The following is a 21,088-nucleotide window of genomic DNA, read 5'->3' on the forward strand; positions in this document are numbered from 1 at the left end:
TCAATAATGGAAAATTGAGGTGTTGCTATTTAGTGGTTTCTTTTCTGAAAAGTTGTCAGCATATGCACTTACTAAACATGAAAAGAATGATGGGTGGTTTTGATATTTAAGGAGGTTAACTTGGACTAACCAGAGCAGAGAATGAGGAAGTACTGAGTTAGGGAAACCTAGATACTGGAGATGAACTGAAAGTGGAATTTAGGAATTTATAATGGCATCTGCAGCTGCTCTGAAGTATTATGACTCTCTCCTTCACTATTAGGAGCTTGAAGGTAAAGTGCAGGAAGTGAAAAATTCGTGTTGAGTCAGGGATCTGTTTTTGCCAGGTGGATGCAATAGAAGAGGTAGTAATGTGGTCAAGGGTTCTCTTTTAGGATAGGAAGAGAAGTCAGAACAGTAGGGAATCAAGTAGAGGTCGATGGAAGTGCAAGAGAAGTAGAATTAATGAAGGGGGTATGACTTTTACTCTACTGGACTCTAGTGATGGTTGAAATCTATTAAGTCACTCAGGTTGTCATAAATTGTTCCTGCATGATTAATAAAAATTTCCGTTTTGTTTACTCTTGGACAGATTGTGAGCAACCAGATAGTAAGGTAGGAATCAGAAACCAGAGCTGATAAAAGTCATTACTTCTAGCTTCTGAAAAAAATTGTGAAGTTTTCCAATTACCTCTAGGCTATTTCCTGGTGCTTGAACTTCTTTGAAAGCTCACAGAGTATGGCTATCACCCGGATGCCTGCGTCATCACCTGCCTTGGGTTTCCTGTTCAGTCTCCTTGGAGCCTGCTCTGCCCTGAGTGTGCCTGACTTTCCCTTGCCAAAGCTATCACTTAAACATGAAACCCCATTAACTTCACTTAACTTGGAATATTTTCTTTGCTTAAGTACAGATGCTCTTAGGGCAATATGTTAAGCATTTCTCAGTTAGTAAAAGATTTGTACTAGTGCATCTGGTCTGTGAAGCCAGCTGGATATCCGTTACCAATAGGAAAATTTGCCTTATTATCATTTCCCCTGGGAGATAACAGACTAGAGCTCCATCTCCACAGTAGGAACCTGATGGGGCTGAATAAGAATGCCTACAAGTGACGAGGCAACCCCTGTGAGATGAATATGTGAAGAGGGGGGAAATAATAGAGAGGAGGGAGTGTTCACTATTTTTTCCCATTTCAACAGAAGATGAGGAAATGCTGCTGCTAGGTTGGTTCCGGCATCAGATCTACTCTTAACGGACTCTGGTGGGTGGGTGCTCCCCCCCCCAAGGCTTTTATGTAGTGACGACCTGCCTTATAATCCTCCTCATGGTGGCAGAGACTTGCTCAGACCACCATACCAAATCCTTCCAGTGTGTCTGTGTCCATAGGTGAGAAATGTCAGAGACCCCCTTGGTTAAGATGCCCACTTAACAGAGCAAGACTTTTCTGCCTTCGTTTGTGTATTAGGAGACACAGGCGAGATGCTGAGGAGCATGTGGGATGTTCTGGTTCCTAATCCAGCTTCCTTTCTCCTGTTGTGTGCAAGTATTTCATTTGTCTGAACTGGTTACCTAGGAAACAGTTACAGGGTGAAATGGATTGGCTGTTTGGGAAATGGAATTATAGACCCTTACTAGAAGCTAGAAGTTGGTGGATAAAACAAAATTTAGTGAATGGTTTTGTTTGGGCTTAATTAGTGTGTTTCAGGAAATCACACTAAGATTGTTCTAACGGGGGAAAAACCTATTTAATGCAGTGTGATTTGGGGGGAAGGGTGGAGCTGGTTTTCACACCTGGCAGTTAAAAGGTTATTCCTACTCTATGCTCAGGAATCACTTATGGTGGGCTCAGGGAACCATATGGGATGACCAAGATTAATCCTAGAGGTTGGCCTCATGAAAGGGAGTACCTTACCCACTGTACTCTCTCTCTTGTCCCTAATGAAATGTGATTTTAATTTAAAATTGGTTTGTTTGTTTTTTGTTTTGTTTTGTTTTGTTTTGTTTTGTGGTTTTTGGGTCACACCCGGCAGTGCTCAGGGGTTACTCCTGGCTCCATGCTCAGAAATTGCTCCTGGCAGGCATGGGGGACCATATGGGACACCGGGATTCGAACTGATGACCTTCTGCATGAAAGGCAAACGCCGGCCCCTGTTTTGTTCATTTTGACCCACACCCAACCAGGCTGGGAGCTGTTCTAGGGTCACTCCCAGCAGAACTTGGAGAACCACATAGTGTTTGATTAAACTCATGCCTCCTCCATGTAGAAGCATGCTCTCTGCCTGTTGTGTTCTTCTCAGCCCTACAGTGATTTTAAAGTAAAATTTTAATTCATTTAATTATGTTCACCTAATGCTTATTAACTTCTGCTTTTGTTTACTACTACAGGCCATTCTAGTGTTTTCAGAGAAGTTAAAGGTTCAGTTCTTTTGTGGAAAGCTCATTTTCTGGGGCCTGAGCAATAGTGGTAGGGCATTTGCCTTGCATGCTGCTGACCCAGGACAAACCTGGGTTTGATTCCTGCCTTGGTTCCCCAAGCCTGCCAAGAGTAATTTTTAGTGCAGAACCAAGAGTAACCACTGAGTACTGCTGGGTGTGGCCCCAAACCAACCAACCAACTAAACTAACAAACAAAAAGAAAAGCTCATTTTCTGTTTGGAGTAAAAAGTGATTACTTTAAAAATCAAGTACACGATTGTGGTGCACAGATAATCTGAAAGGTCTTGACTCATTTTTAAATATCTAGGCAGGAGATAATTCTTTGAGGTAAATATGAGTTTTAAAGACTAGTAGACACTTGTATATTAACAGCCTAAATTTACAAGATTTAGTAGTAGTAGTAGAGCAATGGTCATTGCAGATTTACTCCCCTACCTCCCGCAAACAGCTAATGGAAAGTATGTGACTATATAAATTATGGTGACATAGCACTTTTCTCACGAAAATGTGTTTTTTGCAAAAATGTTGACCTAACTGTTTACACCAGCGCTTTTGTAATTTATTAAAGAAAGTTTATTTTCACTGAAAGTGTGGCAGAATGTTTGAGAATCTCAAACTGCTGTAACAATGCGGAGAACATGAGAGGCATTTAGCCAAGTATGTACAGTATATCTTCTGGCTGTCAGCCAGTGGCAGGCTCTGAGGGAGACTGGGGACACTGGTGTTGAGAAGTGTATACTGGGGACCGGAGAGACAGCAGAGCAGTAGGCCATTTGCCCTGCATACTGCCGATTTAGGACAGATGGTGATTCGAATCCCGGCATCCCATATGGTCCCCCAGCCTGCCAGGAGTAACCCCTGAGTGCCGCCAGGTGTGACCCAAAAAGAAAAAAAAAAAAAAAAGGAGAGAGAAGTGTATACTGGTGAAGGGGTGGCTGTTGTCGCTGTGGCTTAACACCAGGCTATGATCTCATCCCCAGACTACTGTTTTGCTGTTTTATCTTCCTTAAATTCCATAAGTAACCCTTATGACCAGTGATTGGCAACCCACTGGGAAGTGTCAAATAAAACTGTAACACTAAGTAAATAATCACGACCAAAGATAGTTTTTCTGATTACTACCTAGCCTTGAAGTTGTAATCGTGTCCCCAGGACATTATGACAGTTGTCACCTTGTGGAGATAACCACTTACCTGGGCACACATCTGCTCTAGGTGGATGGTCTCCTCTTTAAAAGGCCTGGAACAACTGATCAGGCTGCAAGATTTGGGTCTGCAACCCCGTGCAGTCACCAGCTCATAAAACTCCTTTAAATTCTTTTTTTTTTTTTTTTTTTTTTTTTGAGGGGGGCCCACACCCATTTGACGTTCAGGGGTTACTCCTGGCAATGCGCTCCTGCCTTGAGGGATCAGATGGGACCCTGGAGGATCAAACCGAGGTTCGTCATAGGCTAGTGTTCGCAAGGCAGATGCCTTATGGCTTGAGTCCCCCGCTCCGGCCCCTCCTTCAAATTCTTAAATGTTGCCTAGGACTCAGACTCCTGTGACCCCAGAAAGAAAAATTATATGACTGAAACTCAGTTTAAAATAATTAAAAGGAGACAAAAAGAACAGATTGAATACATTTCAGGCTATTTCCATTTTTTATAAGGCACACATAGTTTTCATTTTCTTGTTTTCTTTGTATTCACTTGTTATAGTATGCCAGTCAGAAGAGGAAGGAAAAAGTAGGGAGTAACAGTCTGTAGATTAAACTCAATTTCAGCTCTGAAGTATCTTGCCATATCAGAAAGGGACAGTAAGAGGGAGCATAAGGATGCTTAGTCATACTTAAAAGAGAGGAATATTTTAGTTAGGAGATAACTGAATGTACAGTTTTAATTATTTCCTGGTAGGGGAGGGTCTTAAATATAGAACTGTTTTCTCAGTAAAAAGACCTAGCATGGAAATTTTCTGTATATTTTTAATTAAGTTGTGAAAGTAATAATCACAACTCATAATGTTGAATTTTTTGTTGCCTATTCCTATGCCAACATTAGAGTTATCTAAATGGAATAGTAAATACAAAAGGTGATTTGATAGAGATCTTTGGCTAAACACTCGGGAATGTTCCTGTTAGAAATTTTTGAATACTCCTATGAATGTCCTTTTTTCTGGGGTCTGGGTTTTGACCCACACTTGATGGTGTTCAGGTCTTATGCTGGCTCAGGGATCACTCGACCACTCCTGGTGGGCTGAGGGGTCCATATAGGATGCCAGGATCAAACCTGGGACAGCTGCATGCAAGTGCTCTTACAGCTGTACTCTCGCTATGGCCCCATGAATGTCTTCTTTATTTTCAAAATTAACAAAAAGAAAAGCTTTATCATAATAAATTTTATTTTCTTTCAATTTTATTTAGCCTCATAAATGTCTTATTTTAAAAATTACAAGAAAAAAGCTTTATCATAATAGCTCCCCTCCCCCTTGCTCCTGGTTTTTATTTCCAAGGAAACTTTTTAGTGTTTAAATTTAAAATAGTGCTACTTTCTGGCCTGAACTTACCCTATGTTCTCCGAGCCCTTTTCTGGCTTCCTGTCTTAGAATGGATTTACTTCTATCGATTCACTCAACTTGAAGAAGCAGCAAGAAGGAGTAATAGTGTGAGACTTAACTGTGAAAGTTTGCTCATTTTCTATTCCTTTTCTACCCCCACATCTTCTTGTTTTGCTAAAATTGATGCCATAATGATTTGATAAGTTAACATCTTTAACTCTGAGACAGTTTTAGGGTATGGAGCACAGATATTTAGTTCTCATTTCTTTGAATAGTTGCATTATTTCTACAAATGTATCAGTGGCAAAACAAGTTGCATAACCCTGCAAGAACCCCTTGCCCAGCATCATTCTGGGCTTTCCTTCTCCCTTCAAGGCAGCTTTTTAAATCCCTCTAAGAGATTTACCGACTATCCTACCTAAAAGAGGGGCGGAGGGCGGAGTGGTGGCGCAGGGTGTAAGGCGTCTGCCTTGCACGCGCTAGCCTAGAACGTACTGTGGTTCGATCCCCCGACATCCCATATGGTTCCCCCAAGCCAGGAGTGATTTCTGAGCACATAACCAGTATTAACCCTTGAGTGTGTGTGGCCCAGAAAAAAACCCAAAAAAAACAAAACAAAAAAAGTACTGTGGCTCTAGCACTACAATTTTTGATTGCTAATGCCTTATTGCTCTTGCTGAGAGCATTGTGTTTCATTTCCAATTCACATAAGAGGGGAAACCATTAAGTTTTTACTAGAAAGTAGCATGTTAATTATTCTTACTAGTGGGGGAGAATTTATAAAATAATTTTTTTGTCACTGTTCTCATCTAGGTTTCTAGAAATGAATTGGTCCTGAAGGATTCTTGGGATTTGACACAAGAACATGTTATTGTTTAAAAAAAAAAAGAACAACACTTGAAGTATTCTAGAAATACTTTTTCACACATTCCTTTTTAAATAAACAGTTGCATTTAGGAAATATGAAAGGGGAAAGAGTCTCATAAAGTAAGAGAAATTACCTATGTCAAGCTGAGCTGGAGTGGGGGGAACTCCAGAATGGGTACCATCCATCCTCTTTTAGTTTGGGATGATCGGAGGTTACCATACTTGGTTTTGGTATTTGCACAAATACTTCCCGGATCACACTCTTTTTTAAACATTTTTATTTTTGTTTTGTTTTGTTTGTTTGTTTTGGAGGTCATACCTGGCAGTGCTCAGAGGTTGCTCTGACTCTATGTTCAAAAATTACTCCTGGCAGGATCAGAGGACCTAAATGGGATACCAGGGATCAAACCCAAATCAGTTGCTCTGACACCCCCCCCCCCTTTCCAGATCACACTCTTGTGGTACTCTAGCACAGTGGTGGCAGTACTCACACATGTTAGGTTGTGGGGCACTTTAACATCACTAAGTACCCCAAACAGCAGTTTTACTCAAACATATAAGGTAGTTTCAGGGGTTGAATTTTGGGGCCTCGCTGCCCTGGGGCTTGCAAAGCAGATTTTTGTTGTTGTTGTTGTTGTTGTTGTTGTTGTTTACCACTGAGCTATCCCTGGGCCCCACTTTCATGTTCTTTAATTTGAAGGTGGAAACTTTAAGAATTGTCACTAGGACAGAAAGATACCATGGAGGTGGGGCATTTGCCTTGCATACAGAAGGATGGTGGATCGAATTCTGGCATCCCATATGGTCCCACGAGCCTGCCATGAGCGATTTCTGAGCAGAGCCAGGAGTAACCCCTGAGCATTGCCGGGTGTGACCCAAAATGAAAAGAAAAAGAATTGTCACTAATGTTTTGTTTTCCTGCTAAAGTTCGCCAGTAACAAGTCTGGCGATGAGAACAGTTGTATATGGTATAAAAATTGTGCTTACCAAATGGGAAAACTAATTTTCCTAAATTTTTTTGAGGGGGCTGGAGAGATAGCACAGCTGTAGGGCATTTGCCTTGCACGCAGCCAATCCAGGATGGATGGTGGTTCGAATCCCAGCATCCCATATGGTTCCCCATGACTACCAGGAGCGATTTCTAAGCACAAAGCCAGGAGTTACCCCATAGTGCCACTGAGTGAGACCCAAAAAAATAAAATAAAATAAACATTTTCTTGACTATCATGGAAAAACACATAACCATTTTATCTGTAATAAAATACACTAATTCTAAGGTTGGTGTGATGGGTACAGTGGGGAGGGTGCTTGTCTTCCACACAGCCTTCTGAGTTTGATACCCAACATCCCATATAGTCCTGTGAGCATCGCAAAGTGTGATTCCTGAGTAATTCCTGAGATTCACGAAGTGACAAAAACAAAACAAAACCAAACTCCCACTGGTTCTAGTATTTATTCCATTATTTAATTTTTCTTATATAGTAGTTTGTTTTTGCTTTACTGAAAAGTATTTTTCTCCTGAGCCAAGATAAAATTGTATGCAATGAGGCAATCGGGGAATAGATACATTTCCATTCCTTCTGCTAGTGTATAACTCTGCAAGATCAGGCATCCTGCCTGTCCTGCTCACTGTTATTTCGCTAACACAAGGACTTGGAAAAGTGCTCACTTAAAGAGTGAGGGAACTGCTCATTTATGAATTGTCTGTCGAAAGAGCAAAGAGCAATTGTTTGGGAAAATGTTTCATTAGGAGTGCAAACCCTCTAAACAGTTCCCACCTTTTGCATGTCCCCAGGAGCACTCACCGTTGGCCTTGTGCGACAGTGTCAAACAATCCACGGACGAGACCGGACATGCATCCCACCACGGCTTCCCCCAGAGTGGGTCACCACACTCTTTTTTATCATCATGGGAATCATTTCATTGACTGTCACTTGTGGTTTGCTGGTGGCTTCACACTGGCGAAGAGAAGCAACAAAATATGCTCGATGGATAGCATTCACTGGAAGTAAGTAACCCAGGCTTACTAAATTTGTCCAAAAGGCGCACACGCATGTATTTCTTTGAAGATATTCAAGGACTCCATTTGCATCACAGAGCACCACTTTCATATGGCCGTCAGACAGACCACGCAGCCCCATCACTTCTCCAGAATTCTCACCAAAAGACCAGGACGTCCAAAACTTCAGTTATATTCATTTGCTTTGTGTAAAATGCTATTTTAATGGGTTTGTTCTCACATTGTGACATAAGCGTTCCTGGTCTGTGATCAGAGCTAGTACTAACCTGAATCCTTTTCTTTTCTTGAAGGCATTGATGTCTTATATCAAATAAAGATTAAAGCTAGATAGAAAAAAAGACATAAATTTAGATTAAGGTGGTGATTTGCTTTTTAATATAGAATTTGAGTATTTACCGTTAATTGTATGACCATTGAAATAGTAACACATTTGGGTATTTAATAATTATACTTTCTCTTGTACCATAGATTTCATTTCAGTACACATCAGAGGATTATCTTGGGGTTGGAGTGATAGAACGGTGGGTAGGGCGTTTGCCTTACAAACACCCAACCTAGGTTTGATCCCCAGCATCCCATATGGTTCCCAAGGTTACCAGAAGTGACTTCTGAGTGCAGAGCCAAGAGTAACCTCTGAGTGCCTTCGGGTATGGCTCAAAAACAAAGAAAAATAGTATCTTTTACTAAGGCAGTTTTGACTCTCAGAACATTTGTCAATATCTGGAAACAGTTTTATCACAATTCCATGGAGGAGGGAAAGTGCTATTATATAGTAAATAGAAGCCAGGGGCTCTGCTAAACATTCCCTACACAGAGATAGACACACAGCAAAGTTCTTTTCTGGTTAATAGATGCTTGGCTTGTAGCTGACATAGGTTCATCCCAGTACCACACATTGGCCCTTTAGTATCCCCAAGAGTGACTCCTGAGCATTGACTGATAAAGAAATAAGCTCTGAGCACTGCTGGTTGTTGCCTCGAAGCTATGACTATCAATTCTTCTTAAAGACCATAGATTATGATTTCATTTCATGACTATATCCCCATCTCTCCAGAGACCCTTCTCTTTATGTGTTTTGGCTACTTTATTTTTGTCTTTTTCCCTTAGTTTTAAATCTTAGATCAAATTGCCTTTGATAGAAAATCTTTCTTCTCCTTGCTAAGGAATGTAAGACAAGTTAATGATGTTTAAGATCAAAAAGACTTCCTGAATTGAGGATGAAAATGGTAAAGTTTATGTTCCTCTGCTCTTGCACCCAAAGGGATAGAGGGTGCAATACATCTCTCAAACTTAAAAACAAACAAAAAAAAAAAAAAAAAAAAACTTTCTGAGACAGTTCTCTGAGTTCAGAGAGAGCTTCAGGGACAGTGCAGCTGTCCCTGCCATGTCTGCAGTGCCCTTCAGTCAGATCAATGTTGGGACCTGTAGCTTGAGAGGATGCTGGAATACATTGAATTGAATTGAATTGAATTGAATTGAATTGAATTGAATCAAATCGAATCCACACTTCATGGTTCTTCTATGCAACTCCAGAGCCAAAAACTATATAAAAACAAAAGATACTGCTCAGGAATTTAAAAAGAATCTGACTCTTATGCACAGGTAGAGTCATTTATCCAGATAGAATTCATTTTCTGAGATAGATGGGGAATTCTTTTCTACCAAAGACCATTTGGATATTTATTATCATTTCTGAACTGTGCAGTAAAGGTGTATTGGGCAGCTTGTAGAAGAAGCAAACTTGTCTGTCCGGTCGTGTACCAGGGCCAAACCATTTGATTTTATGGAACTGAGATGTGAAATAAAATCAAAGAAGGATTTCACTGGGTTAAGTTGAAGTTTAAGAATTCATATGCTCTGAATACCAAAAATCTTTAGCAAAGTCAAAGGGAGAATTAAGAGGTCTGAAGTAATAATACACAGAGGGTAGGTTGCTTGCCAGCCGCCCAAGTCCAATTCCCAGCATCGCATGGTCCCTTGAGCTCACAAGAAATAATCTCTGAGCTCAGAGCCAGGAGTCAGTCCTTGAGCACTGGTTTCGTTCCTTTAAACACCCCCCAAAAGTTGTTTACACTAGAATTGTTCTGATTTTCTTTTTCCTCTTCAACAGAGAATAATTAAGTATATGTAGCCGCCCCCAAGTGCAATGTGCTTTCCTTAGTTCTTAGTTAAATAGTTTGAATTTTAAAAATAATATATGCATATGACATACTTCAATGTTTGTGAAGAGTTCCTCTTTACCAAGTAAAGTCTCAACTTATCTCTTATTATCCCTTTCCTTGTGGGCTCTGTGATTTCCCGCCTAGAGATGTTCTGTGCATAGAAACATGTGTTATTGTGAATTCCATGAATATTTATTTATTCTGTATCTTGTTATTTTAGTCTAACAGTGTATCTTAGAGTGAATGTCATCTAAGCACAGAAAGAAGAGCCTTACTCTTAGCTTCTCCAAATAAATGGATTTGGTTTAGCTACTGGAGCTAGTCTACTGAGAGGTTGGGCTCCCCCTAGTGTTTTATTTTAGTCTTGGAAAATGTATTTGATCATATACATTTTTTATTCCAGTTAAGTCATAATTTGGGTAAGAATGTAAAACTGGGGCTGGGGTGGTGGTGCAAGCGGTAGGAAGTTTGTCTTGCATGCACTAACGAACCACGGTTTGATTCCCCGGCATCCCATATGGCCCCCCAAGCCGAAAGCAATTTCTGAGCTCATAGCCAGGAGTAGTCCCTGAGCATCACCAGGTGTGACCCAAAAGGCAAATAAAAGAAAAAGAATGTTTTTTTGTTTGTTTGTTTGTTTTGTTTTTTTTGTTTTTTGTTTGTTTGTTTTTTTGTTTGTTTTTTGGGTCACACCCGGCGTTGCTCAGGGGTTACTCCTGGCTGTCTGCTCAGAAATAGGTCCTGGCAGGCATGGGGGACCATATGGGACACCGGGATTCGAACCAACCACCTTTGGTCCTGGGTCGGCTGCTTGCAAGGCAAATGCCGCTATGCTATCTCTCCGGGCCCTGTTTTTGTTTTTTTTGTTTTGTTTTGTTTTGGGTCACACCTGGCAGCGCTCAGGGGTTACTCCTGGCTCTACGCTTAGAAATCACTCCTGGCAGGCTCCGGGGACCATATGAGATGCCGGGATTCAAACCACCGTCCTTCTGCATGCAAGGCAAATGCCCTATCTCCGTGCTCTCTCTCCAGCCCAAAGAAAAAGAATGTAAAGCTAACCATGTTTGTTGGATTTGCACAGTAGAAAAACAGCTATCAGGGCCCGGAGAGATAGCACAGCGGCTTTTGCCTTGTAAGCAGCCAATCTAGGACCAAAGGTGGTTGGTTCGAGTCCCGGTGTCCCATATGGTCCCCCATGCCTGCCAGGAGCTATTTCTGAGCAGACAGCCAGGAGTAACCCCTGAGCACCGCCGGGTGTGACCCAAAAACCAAAAACCAAGAAAAGAAAAACAGCTATTATAGAAGAATAGTAAATAATTTGCCCAAAGTACACAGTGTTTGACTTCAAGTCTCACTGTTATTCTTTAGTAGCCCCAATTTGCATAATCTCACAGAATACCTGATATTTCTCACCATCAGGAAATATGAGCCATGGAAGATAGAGCTCTGTCAGGCTAGAGTGATAGCACAGTGGGTAGGGTGGATTCAATCCCCAGTACCCCACATGGTCCCCTGAGCTTGCCAGGAATAATTTCTGAGCACAGAGCCAAGAGTAAACCCTAAGCACCACCAGGCATGGTCTAAAAATGAGAGAGAGAGAGAGAGAGAGAGAGAGAGAGAGAGAGAGAGAGAGAGAGAGAGAGAGAGAGACTAGAATAGAGCTCTGTCATTGTGTCCTTGTAAGCTTATTTAAAACACAGAACTTAATAAGAGACAGAGGCAATACCACAGTGAGAAGGCCATTTGCCTTGCATGCAACCAACCTGGGTTTGATTCCCAGCATCCCACAGGGTTTCCCGAGCCCGTCAGTTATGATTCCTGATCACAGAACCAGGATTAGCTCCTGAGCACCTCTGGGTATGACCCCAAAATAAGTAAAAGATAAATTAAGTTAACCAATAAGAGAATAGAAATAAATACCTATCAGCATCATTACTGACATTAATATTTTAAGATCTAAAGTAAATTCATTGTTCTCAATAGCTATAAGAAAATACATCCAGGGGCCAGAGAGATAGCACGGAGATAGGTGTTTACCTTGAATGCAGAAGAATGGTGGTTTGAATCCGGGCATATCCATATGGTCCCCCTGAGCCTGCCAGGAGCGATTTCTGAGCACAGAGCCAGGAGTAACCCTGAGAGCTGTCGGGTGTGATTCCCCCCAAAAAATAGAAAAAGAAAACACATCCACCAGCTTTAATCTCCCTAGGGACTATAGATAACTTAATTCCTTAGAGTTAAAACCTAGATTAAGGGCCAGAGAGACAGAGTAGCAGGTAACACAGCTATACTATACTGTATGCACTTCAACACAGCTGACCCAGATTCAATTTCTGGCACCCCATTTGGTCCCTCAAGCCACCCATGAGTGATCTCCAAGCACTGCCAGGTATGATCCCCAAACAAACCAACCCAACAAACGAGACTAGGTTAAATAAGAATTAAATGTTTCCCTGAAATATGATTAAGTTATTACTGACAATTTCTTTTTGAAAATTTTTTTTATTATTTGAAATTTTGAGAATGGAACATTAGTACAGCTGGTAACTCTGCCCAGAGTGATCCCTGGCACAGAGCCAGGAATAAATCCTGAATCCTGCTGAATGTGGCCCAGAAATAAAACCAAAAAAGTTTTTTATTTAAAAAAATTATAAAAACGTTAAAGTCTAGGGCTAGGGCCAGAGTGATACACAGTGGGTAGGGCATTTGTTTTACATATGCTCAACCAAAGTTCAATCCTCAGCATTCCATATGGTCCTTAGAGCCTACCAAGAGTGATTTCTAAGTGAAAAGCCAGAAATAATGCCTGAATGCCACTCGATGTGACCCAAGAACAAAACAAACAACCTAGAGCTGGAGAGATAGTCTAGAAGAATGTCATGTGCCTGTCTAGTAGGCTACCCTAGTTTATTCCCTAGAAACACACAGATGGTTCCTGCTAAGTGCCATCAGGAATCTCTTCTGAGCAGAGTCAGGAATAACCCCTGAGCACCAGCCCTCCTCCCTATTAGACCTTACCTTAAATACAATTTTTGAATAATTTTTCCATTTGAAGCTTGGATTTTGTTTGGTTTTTCTTTTGGGGCTGCATCTGACAGTGCTCAGGGCTTACTTATATGGGTAGGAGAACCATATGTGGTACAGGCTGGTTCATGCATGGTAATGCCTGTTGTATTTTCTCTCCTGCCCTCATTTAAGCAACAAGTTGACTTAAGGCAGTTATCTTATTCAATTTTAAAATATTTTAATTTTTCTATAGCTACTTAGAACTTATTTTTAGAAACCAGGGGTTTGAGTGATAGTAGGGTACTTGTTCAATCCCCAGTACCACATCTGGCCCTCTGAACTCTGCCAAGCTCTGAAAGTAAAGCCAGGAGTAAATCCTGTGGATAGGTTGGTGTGGCCCAGAACAACAATAACAAAGAATCCAACATTGCTTATTTAATGTTATTTGGTGTGGTTGTTTGCTAAATATGAAGTGGACTTAATGTCTATATAATATGAATTAATTCATGTATCTTCAGAAAAAGTGCTGCTGTATTTCTTAAATTAGTGTGTGTATATAAATAAATATATATAAGAAAAAAATACATATAAGAAAAAAATATATATAAGAAAAAAATATATATAAGAAAATGTTGACTTTTTCATACATTTTTAGAGCTCTTCTTTTCAGGAAAGGTTTCCTAATTGACTTTTTTAAGAATTCTGCAATTGAATATTGATTAGCAAAGAAAAACCATTTAGAACAAGTATTGTTATTATTTATATTTGGGACATTTTCTGATTCAGTCAATAATGGAAAATTCCAACATTTTTAATATAATAACTATAGTAATCTGCCTCCTTTTTTTTTTTTTTTTTTGGTTTTTGGGCCACACCCTGTGACGCTCAGGGGTTACTCCTGGCTATGCGCTCAGAAGTTGCTCCTGGCTTCTTGGGGGACCATATGGGATGCCGGGGGATCGAACCGCGGTCCGTCCTAGGCTAGCGCAGGCAAGGCAGGCACCTTACCTCCAGCGCCACCGCCCGGCCCCTAGTAATCTGCCTCCTTAATACTAAAAAAATATTTCTGCCTGCATAAAACATTGCAGGATTAAGAATGTTTGCTTTCAAAGCACATAAAACATTTTGGGGGGGGGGGCGGCGAGGTGGCACTAGAGGTAAGGTGTCTGTCTTGCAAGCGCTAACCAAGGAAGGACTGTGGTTTGATCCCCCAGTGTCCCATATGATCCCCCCCAACCCCGGGGCAATTTCTGAGCGCTTAGCCAGGAGTAACCCCTGAGCATCAAACAGGTGTGGTCCGAAAAACAAACAAACAAAAAAAAACACTTTTTTAGCCAAATCTATAGGCAGCTTGTTGAATTAAAGAAGAGTATTTCTGGGCCTGGAGATATAGCACAGCGGTGTTTGCCTTGCAAGCAGCCAATCCAGGACCAAAGGTGATTAGTTCGAATTCCGGCAACCCATATGGTCTATTTCTGAGCAGACAGCCAGGTGTAACCCCTGAGCACTGCCGGGTGTGGCCCAAAAACCAAAAAAAAAAAAAAAACGAGTAGTTCTGGGGCCGGAGAGATAACATGGAGGTAAGGCATTTGCCTTGCATGCAGAAGGTCAGGAGTGATTTTTTTTTGTTTTTGTTTTTGGGCCACACCCGGCGGTGCTCAGGGGTTACTCCTGGCTGTCTGCTCAGAAATAGCTCCTGGCAGGCACGGGGGACCATATGGGACACCGGGATTCGAACCAATCACCTTTGGTCCTGGATCGGCTGCTTGCAAGGCAAACGCCGCTGTGCTATGTCTCCGGGCCCTTTTTTTGGTTTTTTGGGCCACACCCGTTTGATACTCAGGGGTTACTCCTGGCTACGTGCTCAGAAATCGCCCCTGGGTTGGGGGACCATATGGGACGCCGGGGGGATTGAACCGTGGTTCGTTCCTTGGCTAGCGCTTGCAAGGCAGACACCTTACCTCTAGCACCACCTTGCCGGCCCCAGGAGCGATTTCTGAGTGTAGAACCAGGAGTAACTCCTAAGCGCTGCCGGGTGTGACCCAAAATTCCCCCCCTTCCCCCAAAAAAAAATCATATGTGGATTTCTCCACTCTCCCCACTTAACCTCTATATATTAATAAAACCCTGAAGTATATTTAATTTTTTTGAAAAAGTATTGTCCGAGAAAAGATAATCAATGATAATATAAAGATAATCAATGATAATATGCTAAATAATATTTCAGCAGTCTAAGGTTCTTTCCCCTGATTATTTTTTTTGTCCTCGGGAGTTACCCTTGGTGGGACTCAAAACCGAGTCAGCTGTAACACGTGCATAGCAAGTGTCTGCCCTCCTGTACTATCTCTAATCCCTGAACTGATTTTTTTATCAAATGAAATTTTATTGCTTTTTCGATTGATTTACAATATGAGAGCAGTTTAGAGAATACAGCTTTACTTCTTGATGTGTGTGTAAGACTCACCGTATTGCCACCCCACGTTCCAAGGCATCATACTTAAGAGATTTTAAAAAGAGACTCAGAAGCCTGATTATACAGCTAATTAGTAGTAGATAAGAACTAAGCCCTCGCTTACTCGAACCAGTGCCCTAGTCAAAATAGTATGTGCAAGTACTAAAAATAGTATGTATAGGATCATATTTGAAAATTATCCTAATACTTAGTGTAGCAAAGAGTGGAGTCTGACCTGAGTACATGACAGGACAGGTCTCTTTGCTTTTCATCTGCTTTCCACAGCCTACCATAGTGTATGATTCATGAACGATGTTAAACATATTCAAATGGTTCTTGGCAGAATAAAGGATCCCCATCCTTAAATAAAATACTAAGATATATACTTATACACACACTCAGAAGTATATTACTATGTTGTTAGATGTTAGGGATATCATGTAATCTGCAATATATGCAGATCATCTCAGCAGGTGTGGACATTTTGTCCACACCCCTCTCAAGAATTTTGTTGTGCCAAATTTTCATTGTTTTCTCAGTCATCAGACATATTACTAATAACTGTGTTTTGGTTTGTTTTACAGTGATCCTTTTCTGTATGGCTGCCCTAATATTTCCAATAGGATTTTACATCAATGAAGTCGGAGGTCAACCTTATAAATTACCCAACAACACAGTCGTTGGGTCATCATACGTACTTTTTGTCTTATCCATTTTCTTTACAATAGTCGGACTTTTATTTGCTGGCAAAGTTTGTTTACCGGGTTGATGAATGTCAAAATTGCTTGACTTTTATTAATTTTTATTTTATTTTATTTTTTAATTTTTGGAGGGTGGGAGGACAAAGACAAGAACATCTGAGTAGTTCCTCTCCTAGGAAGCTACTTAGATGAAACTGATGCTAAAAAGGAAAAAAAAAAAAAATAAGAAAAAGAAAAAAAATTTTGATTTGTTCTCACTATGCACTTTGAATTTTAAAACAAAAATTGAGAGCCTTTTCCAGAACCAAATACAGACAATATTGACTAAATATCTCCTGAGCATTTTCAGGCAGTCGGGTCTGCACTGTGATAGCAACCTAGAGAAAGAGAATGCTGTATACTGAGAAGCAGGTGGCCCTGGATGACTCTTGTTTCCTTTTTAACCTCTACCGAGTCATTGGAGAGAAAAAAAAAGTCTAGAAGTATTTATGAGTCATTATGGACCAGAGGGATGCAAAGACAAGTTCACGTGAGGCTGGCCTCACCTCCTAAGCAATTAGTATTCACAGCTTCCTTGTAATGGTATGAACCCTCAGCACCAGGATAGATTGCCATTGCATTACTGTACCAAGAAGCCAATAGATCAAAACTTATTTGCTAAAATGTATGTAAAAATTCTGAAATTCCCTATTCTCTATGTACAAAAAAAAAAAAGTCAAAACACTAAGAAACATGTTGTTGGGTGTGGGTGGGTGGGGGAAATGTTCCTTATATTTATATAAATATATATAATATATATATTTTGCTGATGCAGTATACAGTGTATATATATGTGTGTGTGTGCGCGCGTGTGTATGTGTGTGTAAATTTATATGCACACACAGGCAAACAGTTCCTGGAAGAGAACTCTGAATGCTTTGCTAGCAAAACACTGTGGTGTGCAAACCTAGAATTCAATAGAAAACAAACAAACAAACAAAAGCCATTTATCTGAAGGCTGCATAGTGGAGAGAGTCTTCAATTTACCTCATTCTTTGTAGCAGCCCTTGATTTTAACAGGTTTTTGTAATAGGTACAGATAATTCCATGCCTTTCTAGGTGCAATTTTAAGTTAAACTAAAATTCTTTGTAGGTTTAATTTATTTGTATATGGTAGTAGAAGGTAGATCATGTCAATCCTTATCACGGGGGGGGCGGGGGTCTGACACTATTTAAATTATTGGAAACTGTTGTCTGTTGTACAGAGGTTCTCTTTTTCTACGGCAGTCTGTTACATTAATAATGCTTTTTTCTATGTTCAAGCACACAACTTTACATAAATACAAAGTATACTAGAAATACAGTGCATAGCTATACATACACTAGTAATCTGTTGGTTAGTTGCAACATTAACATCTCCTATAAGATTAAATTTCATGTTCTTTTCATCTGTAATCATTATCACTACATTTTCTTTATCAAAAACCTGAACAATACAGTATTTTTTAATAGGCACCATGGTTTGCTCAAAACTAACATTTTTGCATTTCCTTTAAAGGGCTGTACTAAACCCACAGCTTTGTTGTTTTTAGTTTGTTTGGGTTTTTTTGTTTTTTCCCTAAAAGAAGCATTACAACTAGTCCATGAACTTATGAATAGTTTTAAGTATAGTGTTTCTCTTCTCCACATTTCCATGCCTTTATGTCAATGTTTCTTCCGTGAACCACTCAAGATCGTCTCCTGTTTGCACTATGGGGCAGGAGCGTCTTTCATGGCAATGAAGCTAAGTTTTTCTTCTTTGTAGTGAAACAGCAACCTAAATGCCCCTATCAATAGCATTAGACTCCTAGATATTTCACATTTTTACACAAAGAGAAACAAATGCACTGTTTTTAAGAAGCTAGGATGTCAATTATAGAATGGTTACTGCAGAGATGGGGTTGCTTCTTCAAATATTCAGCATATGAAATGGAAGAGCCTGATGCTTCAGACTGGCTTGTTTGACATTCATATATATATATATATAAACACATATATATGTACATGCACACACACACATATATATAACTGTTATTTCAGCAGTATTTTATTGTGAAAGAAAGCCCCAGTGTTGGGCTCACTCAAGAGCTGAGGTAAAACGGTGGATCACCACTGTGGGACATTTCTGAGTGTTCTGGGGAAATGTCACACTTCTTCCTCCCAGAGTCAAAGAAACCCTTGGGAAAGGCCTGAGGGAGACCATTTCCCCCCCAAGTATTATAACTAGTCAGTTCCAAGAGTATCACTGGACATGTTCTGTGGCCATTTGGGATTGCCCTTCCCATCATAATTTGGTCCTCAGTCAAATGGATCACTGTGAAGAAAAACTTGGGTTGTCATCAATCAACCACTGAGATAAAGTGTTAGCAAAGTATGATTCAAATTAACTTATAACATGACCAAGAACTTTTCTCTTCCAAAAGATTAATTTCTTGTACATAGTTTCTCAAAAATAATTTTAACTGGATCATGAGCATGGGGAGAGAATGTTTCTCAGCTGCTAAAAATCCCCCCCCCCATTTATTTCTTTCACTTACAGTGGTGTTGCATATGTTATTCCAAAATTTAAGGTCTATTTGTATCTGAAACCCCAACTACTAAGTTCTCTTTAATGTCATTATCTGAGGAAGTCTAGTACATAGAAGATGGATAAGGAGAAATTCCCTCCAGCCCATCGGCACTTTGACCCGGATTTAAATCGTTTCATCTAGTAATATGTGAAGTCAGATCTTTGTACTCTTCCAGACCAAACATTGCAATGAACTCATTCGTATAAAATGATGTAAATCCTGTAAGTGAAAAGTTAGACAACTGCCAGCAGTTGCTTTTAAAGAGGTCACTATAATAAGTACTATATAGTACAGTATTAACTTATAGCAGGAAATCATATCTTGTAAGCTGTATATAAAACACTGTTTTATGGTGCAATCATTTGTCAACGTTTTGTCTGTTACATTGTTTTTAGAGTGTGCATTCTCCTCATACTTAAGAACATCACTGTAAAATCTGCTGAAAACTATTTATAGGTTTTATTTGCACAAGACTTAATTTGAAATTCTTGGAAGCTCCTATTGAACATGTCTAAACATCTGTAAACATGAGAAATCTTCAATTCATTAAAAGCAAATCTATCAGTATGATTCTTTCCAAAGGTAATCTATGTTCTATGTTGTTAATGTGTGTATGTAATTTTTCTGCCTCTTCCATTTCTTTTAGACCTATTTTCCATTTGTTTTGTTTTTGAAAGATGGCTCTTTTCTTCTTTTTAATGTTCTAGATGACCAAAACATTTCATTGACTTTTTTATTTAACCTTTTACCTAAAGCTTTGATATCCGACTTGATGTTCTGTGAATTTTCACTGTTAAATCTTTGAAGTTAAAGAATAGTCCTGGTGACATACAATCTATTGATTTAGAGGTAAGGCCCAGAGCAAGCATTGGCACTAACGTTGGATAGACTCTTAGCTGTTACCTTGCATCGTGGGCTTCAAGGGAAGAACATGTTGCATTTGTTTTTGTCTTTATTAAAAGACTACTAGCCACAAGTTACTCTGACTGTAGTGACTGTTTGATCCACCCACTTTGATCTTTTAAAAATTCAATTTACATTCACAACTCAAAAGCAGTAGCTGTCATTCAGAACTAATTTTGGAAGGATAGAAATGGATGGAGGGAAAAAAGTGTCCTGTGTAGGCTGGAGTTCTTACACGGGACTTAAGAGTTGTATCACCTTAAAAGGTTTTAAAGTTTGTGATTGTGGCCTGTATATTACCCCAGACTTTATTAAGGATTGTTTTCTAATTGGTTATGACATTTTTCAATTAATAGTTTCAAAGCAAATTGTTAATACAAACTGTATAAAATGAACATAATTTTCTTCACTTGTATTTTTGTTATTGAGCAAGTTTATCAAAATAAATTGTCTACTAAAGAAACTAAAAAGGCTTCTTTTACTTTAAAAATATAGGCTTTGATTTTATTTTAAATACTTATTTTGTACAAAGATTACACACTTTAATAGTGACACTCCTCTCTTGGTTTGCTTTTGTTATTAGCATCATGCCTAGGGAAGATCTCTCTTTCACTCCTACTTCCACCCTAGAAAGGAGATGCCATTAATATTCCAGAACATAACTTAGGTCATTTTTTTTTTAACAATAAGAAGGATATACTCAGGGCTAGAGAGATGCAGGTAAAGTGCTTGCCTTGCATGCAGCTAACCCAGGTTTAAATCCCTGGTATCACATATGGTTTCCAAATCCCCAGGAGTGATCCCTGAACACAGTCAAATGAGGCCCCAAAGCAAAACAAAAAAGGCAAAACGTAAGTAGATAAAATACAAGAAGAGTCCATAAGAAAAATGCAGCCATACGGAAAGATAGCACAGCGGAGTTTGCCTTGCAAGCAGCCAATCCAGGACCAAAGGTGGTTGGTTCGAGTCCCGGTGTCCCATATGGTCCCTCGTGCCTGCCAGGAGCTATTTCTGAGCAGACAGCCAGGAGTAACCCCTAAGCATCACCGGGTGTGGCCCAAAAACCAAAAAAATGAAAAAGAGGGCCCGGAGAGATAGCACAGCGGTGTTTGCCTTGCAAGCAGCCGATCCAGGACCAAAGGTGGTTGGTTCGAATACCGGTGTCCCATATGGTCCCCTGAGCCTGCCAGGAGCTATTTCTGAGCAGACAGCCAGGAGTAACCCCTGAGCACCGCCGGGTGTGACCCAAAAAACCAAAAAAAAAAAAAAAAAAAAAAATGAAAAAGAAAAAAAAAAAGAAAAATGCAGCTACATTTAAATTTCTTCTACATCATGATCCAGAGCCCCTAAAGCCAGACACTTTTTTTTTTTAACTTGCGTGAATATCTAAGGCCATTCATTCATCTTTGAGTGGTTTTCTGTTTCTGCTGTCCTGCAGCCTC

At 40.0% G+C, this 21,088-nt stretch overlaps 1 protein-coding gene across 1 annotated transcript in view; it reads left to right on the forward strand.

The window, feature by feature from the left end:
- MOSMO (modulator of smoothened) overlaps positions 1 to 20,116 on the forward strand; it is a 90,995-nt gene extending 70,879 nt beyond the window's left edge. Inside the window, exons 2-3 of the mRNA XM_049789576.1 lie at positions 7,610 to 7,822; positions 16,039 to 20,116. Coding sequence (XP_049645533.1) covers positions 7,610 to 7,822; positions 16,039 to 16,223 — 398 coding nt within the window. The 3' untranslated portion in view covers positions 16,224 to 20,116. The remainder of the gene's footprint in view (positions 1 to 7,609; positions 7,823 to 16,038) is intronic.
- Positions 20,117 to 21,088: the final 972 nt, after the last annotated feature.

Source organism: Suncus etruscus, chromosome 15 (assembly GCF_024139225.1).
Source record: "Suncus etruscus isolate mSunEtr1 chromosome 15, mSunEtr1.pri.cur, whole genome shotgun sequence".
Classification (NCBI taxonomy): domain Eukaryota; kingdom Metazoa; phylum Chordata; class Mammalia; order Eulipotyphla; family Soricidae; genus Suncus; species Suncus etruscus.